Below are 18,912 nucleotides of genomic sequence, written 5' to 3'. Positions count from 1 at the left end.
CCCAGAATCCCATGCCTGCTGCCTGCACAACATCACACCATGAGGGGCTGTCCTCCACCACCCTCCTCGGCACCACAACCGATGGCGTCCATGGTAAGCCATGTTCTAACAAGCAAAGGAACTCGACAAAGGAGGCTGTGTTCACCTATAGAATGTGTTTATTCATCGTTTTCAATGAAACCCAAACAGCCCCGAGCATCGCTCCAGGATTTGAATAGATGGGCCACATTCGGCGCTCCACCACTGGAGGATGCGAAGGGACGAGAGGTTGGGAATTATCAGTAGACGAAGACAAGGAAGACACAACCGACGTGTGCTCAGCGAGGGGTGCGGGGGAGATGAGAGGTCGGAAATCAAGATAAGGGCTTAATAAGCAAAGAGCTGCGGCCGAGGCAATGACGGCAAAACCTGCCACCCCCCTCCCCTCGGAACGCTTCATTCCCACACGTGACACGTGACAGCCCCTAGACACGCTTTGGGCAATGTTCGCGCAATTCATTGAAACTACGAACACTTTACTTTGCGAACCTCTGGTGTCCTGAGCCCGACTGATGCAGAGACGGCAAAGGCGACATGAACGCGCACCAGTTTTGCTTGTCGCGCGAAGACAAGGCAGGTTCACAAGCTGCCGTGTCTGATCACTTCGAATTGCTCGTTAAACACATTTCCCAGAGCTCGATAAAGATAATTTAAGCCCCGTTTTAATCTGTACTCGTGAAGGACTGCTTCCCCTACCATGTGTGACCACATCTTTTCACCTGGGGAGTGAGATTCCACGGCATTGACAGGAGACAAAACGGCTCGACAACAAAAAAATCCACGACATGAATTTGCCAAGTCATGCACGCATCTAACAAAAAAAAATACCCATCGAGCAACGTACTAAAAGAACTTGATTTAGCAGGTGGAGAAAAATATAAAAAGCACTCTAAATTTCATGTCTCTTCAAACAGGACTCGAGCGTAAAGCCTCCGTGCTGTTCCCACGCAGTGGACTAACACCATCTGTGGACTAAAAATGTATTGAAGCCGTGAGTGACCCATCATCTCCACCACCCGTTTCTCTTATCCCATTAGTTCCCCCTGAAATCCCACCACACATTCATTTCGTTCACCGCTGGCTCTGTTTTTTTTTTGTTTTTAGCGTGAATAAAACCAGCGATCGGGGATTGCTGGCGCGAAGACCGAACGAGCGCCCTTCCTGAGGTGTGATCCGCCGATGAGATGTTTACAACACAACGTGGATTCAGTGCTGTCCAGCCCGTCTGTCCCCCCCTCCCCACCCCAATAAACAAATGAAAAATGTAACAAAGAAAAGTATCCAAAAAAATAACTGCCAGGTTTTAACGTAATTGTCACAGTCATTATCACTTAAACGATCGCAGGCAGAATTTCGCTCAATTGCAGCCATTCCAGCTATCACTGCCCACCGCTGCCCCTTGACTGCCTTTCCTAGTTGTGGGATGCTTTCCCTCGGGGGGTTTGTACCCCCACCCCTCTGTGTCCCCTGAACCCCCCCACTACAAGAGGGGACTCAATGACCAGCCCCCCCAAACTTGGAAGAGAGTTTTCCGATGAAGCTCATGATCTTGGGGTTTCCCTGGTACTTGGACATGTTGGCCGGGTTCTGCGCCACATCCTGGAAGGCGGCCATGATCTCGGGGTCCTGGGTGAGCACACGGACATGCAGACGCACGTATAAAGACAAAGATCCTACCGTATAGCCTTAACAGACTGTTGGGGCAAGTGTTGTTAGCGAGTGGCACCTATGAAGGCTGGCACTTTGGCATACGAGGGGGTGGGTGGCCAACACCACGCCCGGCCGCTTGTCTCCCTAGTGGCGATGTTTGCACACCGCACCAGGTACTCATTTCAGGCTGAGTCGACCTACGGGAGGGCCAGGACCTAACTGGTGTTGGCCGCGAGCGGGAATCAAACTCGAGTCGCCGGGTTTGTGGTGCAGTATGCGAACCGCTACGCGACCACTCTCCATGGAAAAACAAGCACGGACACGAACAGGCATGCACACAAGCCACATACATAAATACGCGAGCATGCAGACGCACAGACACGCCACTTGTCATTATGACGACAATCAAGATCTCTCTTCTAAAAATCACCATCACACATTAACAACCACCTAGCTTCCTCACCATTACTATCATTTGTGCATCCTCAAAATCATCACCAACATCAAGATGTTACACCTCCTGAGCCCTTTTCACAATCAAGACCGTTACACGTCGCCACTGCCATGCATCGGGGCCCTTCCCCCACTGCCGACACGCACCTGTACAGCAGCCATGACGTCTGGGTCACTCAGGAGGTCGTTGAGACCTCCCATTCCTCCTGGCATTCCCCCGGGCATTCCCCCGGGCATCCCTCCTGGCATTCCTCCGGGCATTCCTCCCGGCATGCCCCCCGGCATTCCCCCCGGCATTCCTCCGGGCATCCCCGGCATTCCCCCAGGGAATCCCCCAGGCATGCCCCCTGGGAAACCTACAACGCAGCACAGGAGTCAGTGGAGACAGTTTCAGTTTTTAGTTTCATTTAATAGGATTTACCCAGTGAGCCATTCGGCTCTTAAATTGGGTTCAACCGCAACAAACAATAAAATTACAAGATACACCTAAAATTCGTTGTACACGAATCTAAACATCACATTACGTAAACAATAAAATCCTACAGAAAAAGCACAACCCGTCCATGCTGCGTACAAAAAGTGCAAAAAAATTCCATTTCGATGTTTGATCCCAATAAAAATCATAATACAATACAGATCAAAACTTTAAGTATAAATCTATACTAAATAAAAAAAATCGGGCCAAACCAAGCCCCTCTAAAACTTACTAAAACAATGGTATGTAAACAACGCAACAGTTTTCCCAACAAATGTGATTATAAGTTTACAATAGCGTCACATCACACGCCAATTTCTCTCACACACGTAAACATGTGGAGCAAAGGATCAACAGACCCCGTTTCTGCGAGCGTAGACTCAGCTCTGTCCAGCTCCACGACTGGCAGAAATGATTTCCGCGCCCGGCGTGCCACATCCAGTATACGTTTAGCTAAAGCCGTAGCTACTCGTGACCGGAAACACGCCGAGTGAGAAATTAAGCCCTGGGTAGAACATATTCTTAGGTTTCTCTCACTTGATACAGCTATCGTGCTGTGACGGTTCCACCTAAAGACGGAAGCTTGTGTTGCCTCCGAAACGCCGCAACTTATTTATTTATATTTTACTTTTATCCATTTTAATTTTTTACCTACGTGACTTTACCGAAAAAACCTAAGAATATAAATCCTTGCAGTCACGAAAGCTTCAAATCTAGAATTAATATCCTGGGTAGAACGTTCAGGCTACGGCTGGTGTGGTATGACTTGGGTTTGAAAATGGATGTTAAAGCCACAATGTTTGTCAGTTCAAATGTGCGTACATGCATGGGTGTGTGTGTGTACATGCATGGGTGTACGTGTGTATGTGTGCATGTACGCGTGTGTGTGTGTGTATGTACACGTACCAGGGAATCCCCCAAAGCCTCCCCCGCCAGCCTGCCGCCGTGCGTCCTCCTCCTGTACACGCACGCGCACAGACGCGACTCCTGCGTTAGCCTGCTGGGACCGCTGGCAGGGTTCACGTGACCTACGAGTTACGATGAGCAGACGCTGCAAGAAACTTGGCGTGCGTGCGTGCGACGTGTATGTCATGCACTTTCACTGCAAGAATATTGGCGTGCGTGCACTTCACGTGTATTTGCGGTCCACTTGCTGTGCGATAAATGTGCAATTGTTCGTATGTTTAAGCGTGTTCTGGATGTGTTCTTTAGCGTGCATTATCGGCGTTTCTCGTGTGTCGAGCACGCCATTAGTATGTACTCCGTGCGTTTCCTGCGTGTTTGGCGTTTTTTGCAAGCACTACATACGTGTGCGAATCACGTGTCCCATGCAAGTTTTTAGGGTGCACTGCACGCGTATTCTCTGTGCGTTCAGCACATTACGTGTGCGTTTCCCGTGTTCCACGCGCGGTTTTTGCCATGCGTCAATTGCGTTCTGGGCGTGTTGGCCGCGCGTTTGGAATCGTGTTCTACGTCGTGCGTTTCCCCGTGCGCCAAATCCGTGTTTTTACGCGTGGACGTGTTCTGTGTACGCGTCTCTCCCGCGTCGGCGACGTGCCACTCACCCTGCGCGCCCTCTCGTGCTCCTCCTGCGCTCGCTTCACGCGTGCCTTGCGGTCGCACAGCTCCCGCTCCAGGCGCTTCCGTTCGTACTTGCGCTTGTGCTCCGCGATGCGCTGAGCCTGAGCCGCCACCGAGACAAAACGTCGTCACACCACCACCGCGGCGTCGCACCACCGCTCAAGCACGCAAATCACGATGGCGATAAATCACTGCGGCGTAACGCGACGGCGATTCGCAACGACGCCACAAGGCGACACGAAGAACAGAACGCGTCCGCGCTCGACGCCTGTCAATGGTCTCATCGCCCACGCGCATTCCAACTCCACGCTCCATCCCAAGCGTTTGCCTTCACGACTCTAAAAGCGAGGACCAAATATGGATCAGGTCTCACCGGCGCCGCTCGGAAAGACTCGCGAAAGCATCTATCTGGCTGAGTTTTGGTAGAGGGAGCCAGCTGCTTCTGGGTCAGAGAGCAGGCAGGGAGCAAAGGTCACACCTTGCAACTCTGCCTCGGCATTTTGGCCACCCCGACTCCTGACCTTCGTTGGGGGCCACAACTCCTGGTGCTGTAGCTCAGACCGCGAATATTTCATTTCAAGTGACTTACGACGCAGCCACCGCTGTTGTGTCCCGATCGATAGTTTAAAAATGTCACAACGTAAAAACACTCTTGAAAAATAAAACGTTCACTGCCAGTTGTGCTGCCCCTTTAGTTTATTGCCCCCATTGATACAGGGAGTTGAGGAGGAGATACACGGCCAAGGGTGACGTGGTTCTGTCCCAAAAGCAACCTGGCGGTGGAGACTTTTTATCGCGAAGAAGCCTACGTTTAGTTTGAGCACTGCAAGTAAAGTCTGCCTTCAGACACTGGCAGAGCCAGTGGGGGGGGGGTGGCATGTGCCGCCCCAATGATCCGATCGAAATCCTTAATTTAGATCGGATCATTGGGGTTTATTAGTAATAAATCGGCATTTTGCGACCCCCACTGCCACTGTGTAGCATATTATCACGTGCCAGGGACTCTATGAGATGAGTCCATAATTGGCAATAAGTAACGGCAAAGCGGTTATAAGTGACTCAGAATTGTAAGCAGTTGCGTATATAGTACACGACTTCCCTGAAGGCAAACACCTTCAGCGAGCGTGATGCCGATCACACAACGCAGTTCGGATTCGACCCTCATTCGATGGCTGCGCTGTTGCCGCACATGCGTCAAATAAAAAGCAAGGGACTAGTCCTTACTTTCTAACAACTCCTATCATTTTTCATTGCTGGAGGGGTTGCCGCCCCCCCCCCTACCTGAAAATCCTGGCTCTGCCATTGCTTTCAGATATACTTGCGTCGGTGAAGACAACGTGAAGCTTGGATTCGCCACGCTGCCAAATGACTAATTTAAACTTGCAGATAATGAACAAACGTCCGTCTTTCATGTTTATTTTTAAATTGCAGCTCGGGTTGCTTTCTCCCTTGAGAGCTGCAACAGCTGAAGCTTCTCGCGTCGTAACTCAGACGTCACCGCTGAGCTCTGCACGTCGATTTTTTTCAGCCCCGTGGTTGTTCGTCTCTCTGGCCTTCACTTGCATCAAATGTTCCACGGCACGCGGACCCACGACGGTCGAATGCTCAAAGTGGGCGTGGATTATCCCGTGAGCAATCAAAAGATGTCAAAACTATTTCCTTGCTCAAATGAGCAGAGGTATTGGTGCTGATCACAGCTCAACAGAGCCTGTGAGGTGCAGAGTCCACATTGCTATGATGGGGGAGAGTCTAAACAAAGGATAACCACTCTTGATCTCCCCATACAGTGGTACTCATTTTATCGACACAGGAAGAACAGTGGACCGAGTAACTCCCCCCAACCATGATTTGAACTCTTGCAACCTTGTCAACCACGAGTCGCTCACCCTACCCCGTTTGTTGTCACCTCTAAACTCCTGGCAATATTGAACCCACCACAAGCATCATGTTTTTCTTACTCTATTTAATTTGCACACAAACATACGCAACCCTTCACCAACTTCCGTGAAGTATGCTAAAAATAAACCCATGACCCGCATGATATGGAGGGACACTTATTTGTGTATTAAGAATGGCCGGAAATGATTCCTTTTATATGCACACACATTTCTATGATTGTTCAAATACCACATTTGTCAATCACAAGTCACCGAAAGGGGGTGGAAGCTTGTGTGTGGGGGGGGGGGGGGAATTGAGGTTGGGGAGGGGGGGGGGGATTGAGGTTGTGGGGTTGGGAAGGGAGGGAATTGAGAGTTAAATTTACTGTCAGACGTAAGTGGCAGGCCCCCACGTGTGCCAAAGTCACGTGCCAGCCTCCCCACTCGGCAACTTTACATGAGCTCTGTCTGTGTCTCCTTTCCTCGCAGCCTCTCTCATCGGCCAGGCTCTCTACGACTCCAAGTCTATCTCCGTCTCCAGCAGTACACACATTTTAGAATTCAAACACCAATAATAATAATACATCTCCTGCCTCTCCGTTTCTTCTGGACGAGTCTGCCTCCGAGACCACCAACCTTCGCCGCTGGACAATGCCGCCGCTCAAAGTCACCCTGCTCTTCCTGCTGATTCTCGCGGCTCGTGCCGACGGTAAGCGTCAGTTCTGTTCTCCCTCCCAAACGCGCGCGCTCGCTCTCGGGTGTCGTCCGTCACAAGGGACGTCGGGTCGAGCAGGACTTTACAGGCCTCCTGTGCCACCTGTGAGGTTTGGCATTCATTTTTTGGGATTTCCAGCTCTTGCATTGGATTTTTAGAATTTGCGATTCGCAGCTCTTTGCTGATAACACCGATGGACGAGGGCTCCCCCATGCCGCGCAAGGCCAAGCGGTTGGTCCGAGCATACTTCACCACACTGGTCAGTGCAATTTAAAGGAGTGGCGAGGGGGTGCAAGACCAACTGAGATTTAACCCGCTTCTGATGTTAGCCAGGCAATGAACCGAGGTTCGCGGGTTCAGACTGCAGTGTGCTACAAACCAATGCGTGACCAAAGCAAAGTGATTTCCTGGTCGAATAAGCATTGAGAGACCGGTGCTCATCGCCTGTTCACAGCCCTGAACCTGTGGTGAAAATTCCTTCCTGACAAAGTGGTAATCATTTTATCGACCATGGGGGGGGGGGAGGTGATAGGCTGATTTAACTCAAACCAGGATTTGTACTCGGAACCCTCCAACTGTGAGCCAATTTCACTGCTGCTGTGCCACTTGGCCGGGATACTGCGGCAGCCGTCTGCTTGAATATAATGTCAGCTCTTAAAAATAACGCTACGTTCACAGGCCGACCCCGACCTTGTTGCGATACCTTTTGAGAGCGCTTTGATGTCTCTGGGTCGTGGGGGGGGGGATCGTGATTTGATCGAATTCACCATGGCGGGCAGTGTGCAGATTAACGTGGAGATGGGGAGCATAAACACTGGACTGTAGTCCAGTACGAGGATGGGGGTTTTCTTCCCTTACAGCAGCCTACAACACCTGCTTAATGGATGGTGGTCGCCCATCCAAACACTATCCAGACAACTTTGCTTTGCTTCCGAGATTCGATGAGATAGGAAAACAAAGTACTGCACAAATTAAGTGACACCCGTGATTTTTTGAGCGCAGTAACCCATGACATACACATGTGCGGAGTTCTCTACTTGGGCCGACGAATGAAACGATTCATCGCAATGTTCTTTATTTACCCAGGGAAGCTTCGTTTAACCTCACCATTCTTTCAGCAGGGCTAAACACATTGGGCTGTTTGGCCAATTCCAGCAATGGGTGTTTGGCATAATCAATGTTCACTTGTGGGAAGGCCCGACACGGAGCCCGTAAAACCCTTCCTGTCAAAACTCTCGCGACAGCAGCGGAGTTGCGGAAAATTTCAAAACCCCGCTTAGTATTTCCATCGGAATAAAAGGGCACCCACAATATGCAAAACCCAGACGTGCAAATCTCATTTCAACTAAAATTAGAGATGATAATTTGAGCAAACAGGCTACTGTGGCATGCATGTAGTCAGAGCTCAAGCAATCAAAGTGGTTTTCTGCTCAAATAAGCATCAAGGAACAGCAGGTTCAGAGCTTAGAGCTCTGAAACTGCGTGAAACTTGCACAATCCTATGGCGGTGGGTGAGTCGATCCACAGGACAAACTCTGTTTTGGTTTTCCTCTGCAAAGTGGTAATAATTATATCGGTTCCTAAGTAAACCGCAGAGGTCGCAAACGGGTTTTGATTCCTTACCCGTACCCGGCCGCACCAGGGTCGCAAACGGCTACCCGTACCCGGCCGGGTCCAGGTAGCCGGGTATCGGGTACCCGGTTGCGACCTCTGGTCAACCGTCAACCAGATTTTGAACTCGCAACCTTTCTGATAGCGAGCCACACGCTCTGGTCACCTAACGTGGCCGGAAAAGTAACCACCCCGCCGAATGCAACCCGTGCCCACGGCGTAACGCAGAGACATCCGAGCACACGTGCACTGTACGCGTCCGTAGAGACAAATGGTTTACAGATGGCATGGTGTTTGGGCATTGCAGGTTATGATGCGAAAGTCCGTTGGTTCCTTTAACTTGCTTTATACTTGAATCGATACAAATTCTTCACGATTTATTTCACTTGGCAACAAGAGTGTGCCGATGCGATCCCCCTAACACAGTGAAACAAGTTAGGAGCGCGCACTAAAGCTACAGAGGTGGCAACAGCCCACATTTCACGAAGCCCAATAAATAGCTTGTGCCGACAGAAAGCTTCACTCTTGGACATCCTAACCCCAAGGGGTCAAGTGTCTGCCAAGACACACACGCACAGGCATACTCGCACACATCAGCCCATCAACCCTCCCCAAGTCGGGTCTCTCTCCACGACGCAACATGACTGTCATTTTACGAAATCGGTTTCTGCATCCTTGTTCAGCCACACCAGGGCAGAGGTCGCAAACAGGTTTTGATTCCTTACCCGTAACCGGCCACACCAGAGTCGCAAACGGGTACCCGTTCCCTACCCGTACCCTACCCGAAATGAGTGACAAACGGTTACTCACCAGTGACTCGCGGCCTACCCGTACCCGGCCGCACCAGGGTCGCGGCCGGGTACGGGTAGCCGGGTATCGGGTAGGGTATCTGGTACCCAATTGCGACCTCTGCACCAGGGCCACACACTCAAAAAGCCAGTGAGCACATTCTGTGCGTCAGTTTGGACATAACCGAACCACATGCCCCTTGGGCTGGCTGCCCCTGCCACACTCTCGGCCCCCCGCTGATCCCAGCGCAATTCTCATCGCCGACCTATTTCAATAATTTCCAATTACAAATGGGGTCTTCGTTATGTAACGGGCACCCTGCGCTTTCCAATGCGACGGGTCTTAAATACGAGCTCCTGATAGCGTGTGCGGCATGCCGTCGCCAGGGCCACGCTGTAAACGGGATTTCCTCTGACACCGAGATGAATTACGATTTTTATTTATAAACAGAAGGCGGGTTGGAGCGGTGAGACGGGCGTTGGCGCGATGTGCTCTTAACTCGGCGATCTCAATTTGGTTCTTGTCCATGGCTAACCACCGGTGGGAAACGATCTCTCAACCGGTCCTGGTTTCCCCAGCATTGACCAGTGTGGTGCAGCATTATCAAACGGCCCTTCTTCATCCAGTGGATAATCGACAAAGGGCTGTCATTTATTTTCACATTCCGAAAGAAACGAAACACATCTGAGAGGATGTCGACCGAGGAGATGTGCCAATGAACTCAGCTCGAGTGTACGTGCGCGAGGTGGATTCGTGACATCGAAAGAATCGTGAGAGATAGCGGCGGCTTGAGAAGGCCTTCAACAGGCCCGTTACATAGCAGGGTGATCATGGTTTAAATAAAATTTCGATTTAAAGCTTTCGTGACTGCAGGGATTCATCTTCTTGGTTTTTTCGGTAAAGTCACGTAGAAGGGAAATAATAAAATAATAAATCATAATAAAATACAAAAATAAAACGTAATAAAATACAATTCTCACGACGTTTCGGCCACAACGCAAGCAGCCGTCCTCAGGTGACCTGTTCTGTTCTTCACCCGAGGACGGCTGCTTGCGTTGTGGCCGTAACGTCGTGAGAATTATTTCATTATGTTTTATTTTTATTATCACTTTACCGAAAGAACCAAGAAGATGGTTTAAATTATTACACAGAAAAGCGGATAAATGGCCGAGGGGAGAGTAACGCTCTCACCGAGCCGGTACTGCTCATGATCCTGTGTAGAGCTCTCAGTGGGCCGTTGAGATCTCACCAGAATCTCGGGATCCACGGAGTTGCCGGTCTCCAGAGGTCGCAACCGGGTACCCGATACCCGTACCCTACCCGATACCCGGCTACCTGTACCAGGTACGGGTACCTGTTTGCGACCCTGGTGCGGCCGGGTACAGGTACGGGTAGGCCGTGAGTCACTGGTGAGTAACCGTTTGTCACTCATTTCGGGTAGGGTACGGGTACGGGTAGGGAACGGGTACCCGTACCCGGCCGGGTACGGTACGGGTACCCATTTGCGACCCTGGTGCGGCCGGGTACGGGTACGGGTAAGGAATCAAAACCCGTTTGCGACCTCTGCCGAGCCAGTACTGCTGATGACCCTGTGTAGAGGTCTCAGTGGGCCGTTGAGATCTCACCAGAATCTCGGGATCCACGGAGTTGCCGGTCTCACTGCACAGCGGCCAGGCCACGAGCCGGCACGACCGCAGAACTGGCGTGGCGACCACGCGGCCTGCCGTTCTCAAACGCACGCATGTGTCCGCTTGCCCTCTGCGCGCTCTTGGGATGGAATTAGCACTGGCGTGGACGACGTCCGCCGCTTTTAGAGTTTCCCCCCCGTCCCCGCCTTGTTAGCCAAGTATGGACAGCGGTGCACGGCGCGGCGGAGTTACGCGGCCGTGTGGCTGCGAGCCAAGCACCACTGGGGAGATCGCCCCCAAATAAAATCAAGAGTCGAGAAGCACCGAGAAAACGAAACATCGGTTCATTTAAAAAAACAGAGCTGGTACAGTCACATGAACAGGTCAAGGAATTAACAGATAAGGTCATAGTCAATATCGAAAGCGGTTTTCCTGCTAAACTGAGTGTGGAGGTGGACGCTCATCTCCTCTTTATAGCCGAGCCAAGGGTGGAAGTTTGTCATTCGTATGATGGGGGGGGGGGGGGGGGGGGGGAGAGTCTTTCCATAGAGGAAAACCATCACCATTTATCGACTCGAAAAGAATGAACAGCTGAGTCGACCCCCAACCGAGATTTCAACTCTTAAACTTTTGATTGTGATTGCGGAATGCGACCGATGCTCTACCCCGTCAGGTGATCTCGCAATAGTAGTAGTAAATTAAGGTGGCTCTCGTCTCAGCAATCACAACTCCTGCTGTCAAAAGCTATGAAAATGCCAGCTTATGCCAACATGAGCCACAGTCTGAGCCATTTGGCAAACACCCTACCAGTTGCGAACACTCGCACGTCTGGGAGACAGCAAAGCAAACTCACAAACACAGACGCAGAGTGCCGTGCAGAGGCAGTGAGAGGTCACTTGAACCAGTACAGGGAGAGGTGTCGATCAATTTAAGTTTTCCCCCCCCACCCCCCCCAATTTTATCACGAATGTACGATCGGTGTCATGTTATGGAACAAATAATCCATTCGGAACTCTTGCAGAGCAGTGTAACCAGTCCGGAATGCTGTTCCAGGAATTATTTAGGCACACCACATCCATTCACTTTATTTTGTCCTTGTGATACCTATTTTGTACAAACACTCATTAATTGGCCGATTATTTTTTTTACCATAAATACCCCAGAGGTTGAGGGGGGGGGGTTCAGCGGGGTGCTGCCTTTCCAACGAAGCTGCGGTTTTCTCGTGCCTCTGACTCGTTCTCTCTCTCTGAGAGCGAGCGAATATATACTGCGCGGCCCGTTACAGTGTCGGTACGACACATCCCGGGTACGCGTAAATCTACAACGCAAGCGTGTCGTTGTACGTCGTGTCGTTGTCCGATGCGGAAATCTTTGACGCCCTTGCCACCTCCGTGCGTCAAGATTCGCCCGAGCGGGGGGAGGAGGAGAATGAGGCGGTGGACGTGAGCGAGGAGCCGGAGCTCGACGAAATGTTCCGCAACCGCCACCACATCGCCGACACGCTGCAGCTCAACGACGACACCCCGCGCGACGACTACCCAGGTCGGGGGGACGAAAGTTGGGACAATTTGCCCACTAAGACGATCGCAGTTTTACGTGGTAGAATACTCGGGGTTCCTTTAAAAATGGCGGCTGCCCCTAACATCCTGCGTCCCGAAGGCAGGAAACCCCCTACAAGGCACGCTAAGCGCGACGATGCTGTTGATGACATCAACAATCCCCACTCATCGGTTCCCCTACAACGGTACACGTGGGAACAGCGGTGATTTTTTTTCTCACGACAATTTTTGCTCTATCTGATTATTTTATGCCGTAAATTACTGACCAATCGGATAGTCCAGCTCTTGCTGGGATCAACATCGCCATCCCAGCAGTGGCCTTGCTCGCTCGGCTGCTCGATCTGCAGCTCCAAATTAAGCAATTTGTACCGATTTTTTATTTTATTTGGCAAACTCGGACCATGACGTGTAATGCCAGTGTCATTTGTTTAATGTAGGCATTTCTAAAAATTTACATGCAAAGGACTACATTTGCAGGGCTTCTGGACCGTTTAAAAAAAATCTACCACACCTCCATCAAGCCCCTGGAGAGGATCTACAAGTACGACTCCATCCGCCAGCACGACATGACCGGTAACCGTGGGGGCCTGCGAGACCACGCACCAACACCGCGGCTCAGGTGGTGGCAACGCCACTCCACGACCACACACCAGCACAACAAACCCATCACCGTTACATTACAAGCAATGAGCCCGTACTACTGCCACATCACCACAAGCGTAATTTCCTGGGCAATGGGTTATAAATGTCAACTTGGTTTGGTGCGAGTACAGGATTGCTGGATACTGCAAGATCGGGGATTAGGAATGAAAGCCAAGATCTTCTTGGTTCTTTCGGTAAAGTCACGTAGAAGGGAAGTAATAAAATAATAAAAATAAAACATAATAAAATAATTCTCACGACGTTTCAGCCACGACGCTGTCGCCTCGACAGACCTGGTTTTCACCTGAGGACGACTGCTTGCGTTGTGGCCGAAACGTCGTGAGAATTATTTTATTATGTTTTATTTTTATTATTTTATTACTTCCCTTCTACGTGACTTTACCAAAAGAACCAAGAAGATGAATCCCTGCAGTCACGAAAGCTTTAAATCGAAAAGAAAGCCAAGATGTTTCGTTAACTCTCTACCTCGTGTCTGTGGACCCCCCCCCCCCCCGCTCACGATAAGACCACGGGGACAGGCTCAGCCAGTTTCAGAACAAGCAAAAATAATACCGGAGAACTCATCACGTAACCACTGCACTGAAATAACGTCGCGACGACATTGAGGTCACATTTGACAGGCTTTGGCCTGACCATTAGGCTATTCTAATGCTATCATCATCTATTATCAGTATGATAAATGACACAACTGGTCATTTCCAATGGTTCTGTGTTGCCGTTCACCCTAACCCTGTGTGCCATACCCGTGCTAACACTCGTCCTAACAATCTACCATTCCACCACCCACTCCGTGCCCTCTCCACTGTAGCTAGCCACGGAAGAAGTATCAGCACATTTGACGGTGAGTACTGGGCTGCTGTTTCTGCATGCGTGTCTGCATACAAGCACACAGGGCAGTCACCCAAGCACAGGCCCTGGTGACACGCGTGTGTGTAGGCATGTTACATTAATTATAATAACGACCTTTATTTTGCTTGGAATGCCACACTGAGTCTCAGGACTCTTTGCCAGGAAGATCCTGCATTGGCATGTATGGCCAATTCCAGGCACAACCCTGTTTTAGCTTCCCAGATTGTATAACATCAGACACATTCAGGGTGACTAGGTCATCGGCATAATATTTTCACACACCGCAGCGGTCTGCTGAAACGTCACGATGCAACGTTGCTTGTCGATATTTCTTGTTGCCATTGTGGTGCACGTTGAACCTCTTGTGGCTGCGGCTGTCATGTTCACCAATTACATATCATAGACGGTCACGATTTGATGCGTGTATCGGCGGCATTGGAATCAATAAAACTTGCGGAATCCAGATAGAATACCTGTCCTCATATTTCCACACATTTTTTTCAAACCCTTTGCCCTTCCACCTAACTACAAATAATCACCTCGCCTGCTCTTCCCTTTGCAGCCTAAATTTGTCCTCACCGCTCTCATTACACATGAAAGCACAAATCCCCGATTGTGTCGAGATGGATGTGTGCAGTGTACCGCGCCGGTGATAAATCTACCCACATCCGCTTTTGATTTCAAGGTTTACTTTGTCCGAAAGTGCAGTGCTCATTTCCACGCTTGAGCTGTGCAGCTTCTTTAGATGAAGGTGTTTAGATGCTATATCAGTGCTGGAAAGCGTGTGCAATATGAACTCAAACTGTTATCCTTGCTCAGTGTGCATGTCTGGCTACGTGTGCCGCAGAGAGCGAGATCATTGCCAAACCCCTGGTGCTGTTCCTGGGTCCCTGGAGTGTCGGGAAGTCGTCCATGATCAACTACCTGCTAGGCCTGGACGACAAGGCCTTCTCACTTTACACAGGTGACCATCATCATCATCATAAGCGATGACCAGTCCACTCTCGGATGAAGGCATCCCCAAACTATTATGATCCTGCGATATAAGAATCCACCATAGTACATGCACTTGTGGCGATATCATTCCATTGCTCAATCTTCCTGGGAGATGTCCTCTCGGTCGCGTTCCCCCGCTTGGCTGCCACTCGACCACCGGTTATCATCTTTTCCAGCAACGCGTCCCACTCAAGGCCACTTAGTTTTATTACAGTCAAAACGAAGTATTCAACCTGTGTATTGTTCTCCAATCCACGTGTTTATATTTCCGTCTCTCAATGTTATTCCAAGCATGCCAAAGCTATGAAATCCAGCTCGTCGTTATCCAACAACGACGACAATGATGGTGGTAATTTATAGTAACAAATAAAATGTAATGGACAAGCTATGCCATGTATTGATCAAGCGATGGCTGGTGGAAAAGCCTCCACAAGAGAGTGCTAGAGAGATCGCCTCGAGAAGGTATTTGGCCTACTCTTCCAACACTAGCCAGATGTCTTGAAAGAGATAAAGGCATCCACACTTTACACCACTACAGGCAACAACATGCCAATCGACTCACAGTAGCGTGCCCATACACACTGTCGACTGGACAGAGGCGGGGGGGAGGGGCTGGTGGGATGTAAGAAACTTGCCCATTGTTACAACTCCTGCTGACGATCTCCGCAGGAGCCGAGCCCACAACGTCGGAGTTCACGGTGATCCGACACGGCTCTAAGGTCAAGCACCTCGAGGGCATCGTGATGGCCACCGACGGCTCGCGCACCTTTGCCTCGCTCGAAAAATTCGGCCAGAGCTTCCTGGAGAAGTTCTCCGGCGTCGAGATGCCTCACAGGCTGCTGGAGCGCGTCACCTTCGTGGACACGCCAGGCATCATCGAGAACCGGAAGCAGCAACAGCGAGGTGAGCGCTGTGCCAGTGGCTGTGTTTCTGAACAGGTTCTCCATTTACAAGAGTAATTTGCAGCACTTTGTCGAATGCGCTGCTGGATGGTAGGGCCCTCCCCCACACTGTCGATCATGGGGATTTGTTTTGAACAAACTTCACCCACGATGGTCAGTGCGGGTCGGTGAAGGGTGGGGGGTGCGGGAGGCCAGGATAAGCTCAGATATCACTCAGTGAAGTTAGCCACGGCCGGGGAATCCAACTCCGTTGCCTCATTTAGAGTGCAAAGCACTGCACCACCGCTCCACCCTTGCATAAGAATAAGTGCCAGCGTGCCGACCGGTATCGTGCGGATGGGGGATGGAGCTGCCCTGTGTTGGGCTGTGGTTTGAAGCCCGGAAATGTTGTTTTAGTGCCATTTCGGACTAAAAATGTGGGGGGGGGGGGAGGGGGGTTTCCCTGCATGTTTGTGCTTAGTAGCCTTGGTCGCGAGGTTTCCTGTTGCAAGCACTCAAAAGTGCCAGGACTGTCCTACAGAGTCCTGCTCTCACCAAAGGCATGTGGAATTTCCACCCCTGACTCGGGTCCGCAAACAGCAGGTGAGTACCACCCAATGCTCGTGCGAATGCCCTTTGCGAGCACAAGGTCTCACGTTCCCCACCCCCACCCCGTGACCAGGCTACCCCTTCAACGACGTGTGCCAGTGGTTCATTGACCGCGGTGACCTCATCTTCGTGGTGTTCGACCCCACCAAGCTGGATGTCGGCCTGGAGCTGGAGACGCTCTTCCGGCAGCTCAAGGGTCGCGAGTCGCAAATCCGCATCATCCTCAACAAGGCCGACAGCGTCTCCACGCAGCAACTCATGCGTGTCTACGGTGCCCTCTTCTGGAGCCTCGCGCCGCTCATCAACGTCACCGAGCCCCCGCGCGTCTACGTCAGCTCCTTCTGGCCGTACGCCTTCCGCGTCGACACCAACAGCGGCCTCTTCCTCGCCGAGGAGACCTCGCTGCTCGACGACCTCCGGCAAATCATTGCCAACCGCATGGAGAACAAGATCGCCCTCATCCGGCAGCACGCCATCCGCGTGCGCATCCACGCGCTCGTGGTCGACCGCTACGTGCAGACGCTGCGCACGCGCTCCTCCTCCTTCTTCAGCAACGCGGATCAGGTGTTCGCCGACATCGTGGAGCACCCCGAGGAGTACAACATCTACGGCTCCGTGCTGGCAAACTCCAACGTGAGCAAGTTCGACCTGCCCGACCCCAAAACCTACAAGTCGTTCTTCGGCGCCAATTCCGTGGCGACGATGCGTCCGCTCTCCTACCACTGCAGCTACACCAACGGATGCCTCCTCGACAAGATCGAACGCGCCATCTCCGTCGAGCTGCCCGCGCTGCTCGGCTCGCTGTCGCCGGTCGCCCGCTTGAAGGTGCGCGCGGCGGCGGCGCCCTCGTGCGGGTCGTACTTGTGCAACGAGACGCCCAAGAATCGCTACGTCAAGCCATGAGCGCCGGTGCTGGGACGCGCGGGGTGGAGGGCTGCTGATGGAGTGCGCCAGTTTGCCCCTAGAAAACGACGCCTCCCACCGCCACCACCACCACCCAGAATTCCATCTTCTCCCAGCAAAGAGCATTGGGGGCAACGCTACGAAGACTGTACCGCAAGTGCCGCTACAGGGCCCACAATGCACACGGCTCAACGCACTGAAGGTCACTGTTTGCAGTCAACTGATGGACATTTGCTTCAGCTTGTGTCTTTAAAAACTCGATACTATGCAGACACGTATCTTTAAGTACCGCAAATGTGTATGTCTGCATAGTTGTATGCTTGCATATAGACGGGTGTGCGTACAGAAAGGGGATATTGATAATTAAAAGTCGAAGGAACTGACCAAAATGTATTGCATCTGATTTAAGTTGACTCTGGATGTATGCGTTTACGATCATGTTAAATTCTAATTTATGAATCGAATTAAACAATTGAGGAAGTGATATATTAAGGTAATCACTTTAAGTTTAACACAATAGCACAATTGTAATGTTACATCACCATTCATTTCTTGCATTCAGCGTTTGAACAGTGTGCGAAGTGTCAGTCACGGTGCAGTGAAGCCGAATTCGAAGCCTGCCAGTTGTTCATCTTGTGAGTGAACACCCCTGATGCGATATGCGTGCATGTCGGGTGTTTGTGATTTTCCTGTAATATTCCAGGAAAGCGAGACTACTGTTTCGCACGCGTGTGCTTGCCTGCGTAGGGGTGTAAGTGTATTGTGTGACGTTTCTTTGACGAATTCGGTTTTTAAGGCAGATTTGAATTATCAAGGTTCAACAAGCTTTCTGTTAAAAAATAAACGTAAGGGGCCATGAAAAAACATGAATGATACATTCCAATGATTCATATTTAATGTCAACAGGTGATCATTTGCAAGTGCAGCTTGCGCAATCTATTTACATATAGGAATTTTTAATAGTTTGGATAATTGGAGGTGGCCCGGGTGGGCTGAGAGATCAAAGGACTGAAACCAGCCCCACTGAATTTCCTGAGTTTGATTCTGGGCAGCTGCCTGTAGAGTTCTCAAGCAGAGTGAGTTTAAAGCCTCAGTTCCAGTCACCAATAACCAGAAAAAAAACATAAAAAATATTTCTGCACTTAATCTGGCCACATTAAAGTCGACAATAACAAGTATAACCCGTAAAAACAAAGTTTTTCACTCTAAATCCTTTATATGCGTGGCGGCTAGAGTCATCTCGTCCTCTGGCTTGAGATGGCTGCCACCTATGGGTCAGATGATTGTCTGCAGTATTAAACAATTGGTAATTAAATATTTAATTTGTTTTCCCTAAGCAGTGTAAAATTTTTGAAAAAAATTTTCACGAACATTAATTGTCTCGCACAACGAGTCTGTGTGCAAAATGTCAGCTCGATTGGATCACGGGAAGTGGGTTAAAAAACGACCGAAAGGTTTGCACAGTCGTAAGCAAGCAAGCACGCAAGCAAGCTAACTTAATATAAAGGATTTAAAAATGCGATATCGGTTTGACCGTCAAGCCATGGACATTTATGTCTGCAGTGAGGCGGGGTGGGAAAGTGCTGCCACTGAAGAGAAGATAAGAGGTTGATTGAAATAATTTGGAAGTACTT

At 50.6% G+C, this 18,912-nt stretch overlaps 2 protein-coding genes across 3 annotated transcripts in view; one reads left to right on the top strand and one right to left on the bottom strand.

Annotated features, from left to right (window-relative positions):
• Window positions 1-140: 140 nt before the first annotated feature.
• ST13 (ST13 Hsp70 interacting protein) overlaps window positions 141-18,912 on the bottom strand; it is a 30,875-nt gene continuing 12,103 nt past the window's right edge. The window contains exons 9-12 of the mRNA XM_061548980.1: window positions 4,183-4,299; window positions 3,524-3,575; window positions 2,290-2,498; window positions 141-1,665 (exon numbers count right to left, since the gene is read on the bottom strand). Of these exons, the coding sequence (XP_061404964.1) occupies window positions 1,534-1,665; window positions 2,290-2,498; window positions 3,524-3,575; window positions 4,183-4,299 (510 nt within the window). The 3' untranslated portion in view covers window positions 141-1,533. The remainder of the gene's footprint in view (window positions 1,666-2,289; window positions 2,499-3,523; window positions 3,576-4,182; window positions 4,300-18,912) is intronic.
• SRL (sarcalumenin) lies at window positions 6,503-18,122 on the top strand. Of its 2 annotated transcripts, XM_061548952.1 has the most exons (7): window positions 6,503-6,784; window positions 12,220-12,360; window positions 12,855-12,950; window positions 13,849-13,881; window positions 14,737-14,853; window positions 15,555-15,788; window positions 16,449-18,122. In XM_061548952.1, the coding sequence occupies exons 1-7, from the start codon at window positions 6,727-6,729 to the stop codon at window positions 17,276-17,278; spliced, it is 1,509 nt and encodes a 502-aa protein (XP_061404936.1). In that variant the 5' UTR covers window positions 6,503-6,726; the 3' UTR covers window positions 17,279-18,122. The 2 variants fall into 2 exon arrangements, with proteins under 2 accessions (XP_061404936.1, XP_061404938.1); XM_061548954.1 differs by lacking the exon at window positions 13,849-13,881.

Source organism: Lethenteron reissneri, chromosome 10, assembly GCF_015708825.2.
Source record: "Lethenteron reissneri isolate LAM-NWPU_2019-01 chromosome 10, ASM1570882v1, whole genome shotgun sequence".
Lineage (NCBI taxonomy): Eukaryota > Metazoa > Chordata > Hyperoartia > Petromyzontiformes > Petromyzontidae > Lethenteron > Lethenteron reissneri.
This window is presented reverse-complemented; position numbering and strand designations above follow the sequence as displayed.

Excerpts from the sequence above, each read along its gene's own strand:
- SRL (XM_061548952.1), top strand. The coding sequence starts at position 6,727 with ATGCCGCCGCTCAAAGTCACCCTGCTCTTCCTGCTGATTCTCGCGGCT. Across the intron at positions 13,882-14,736 it reads AAGTATCAGCACATTTGACG|AGAGCGAGATCATTGCCAAA; the intron begins GTGAGTACTGGG and ends CGTGTGCCGCAG. Across the intron at positions 14,854-15,554 it reads GGCCTTCTCACTTTACACAG|GAGCCGAGCCCACAACGTCG; the intron begins GTGACCATCATC and ends CGATCTCCGCAG.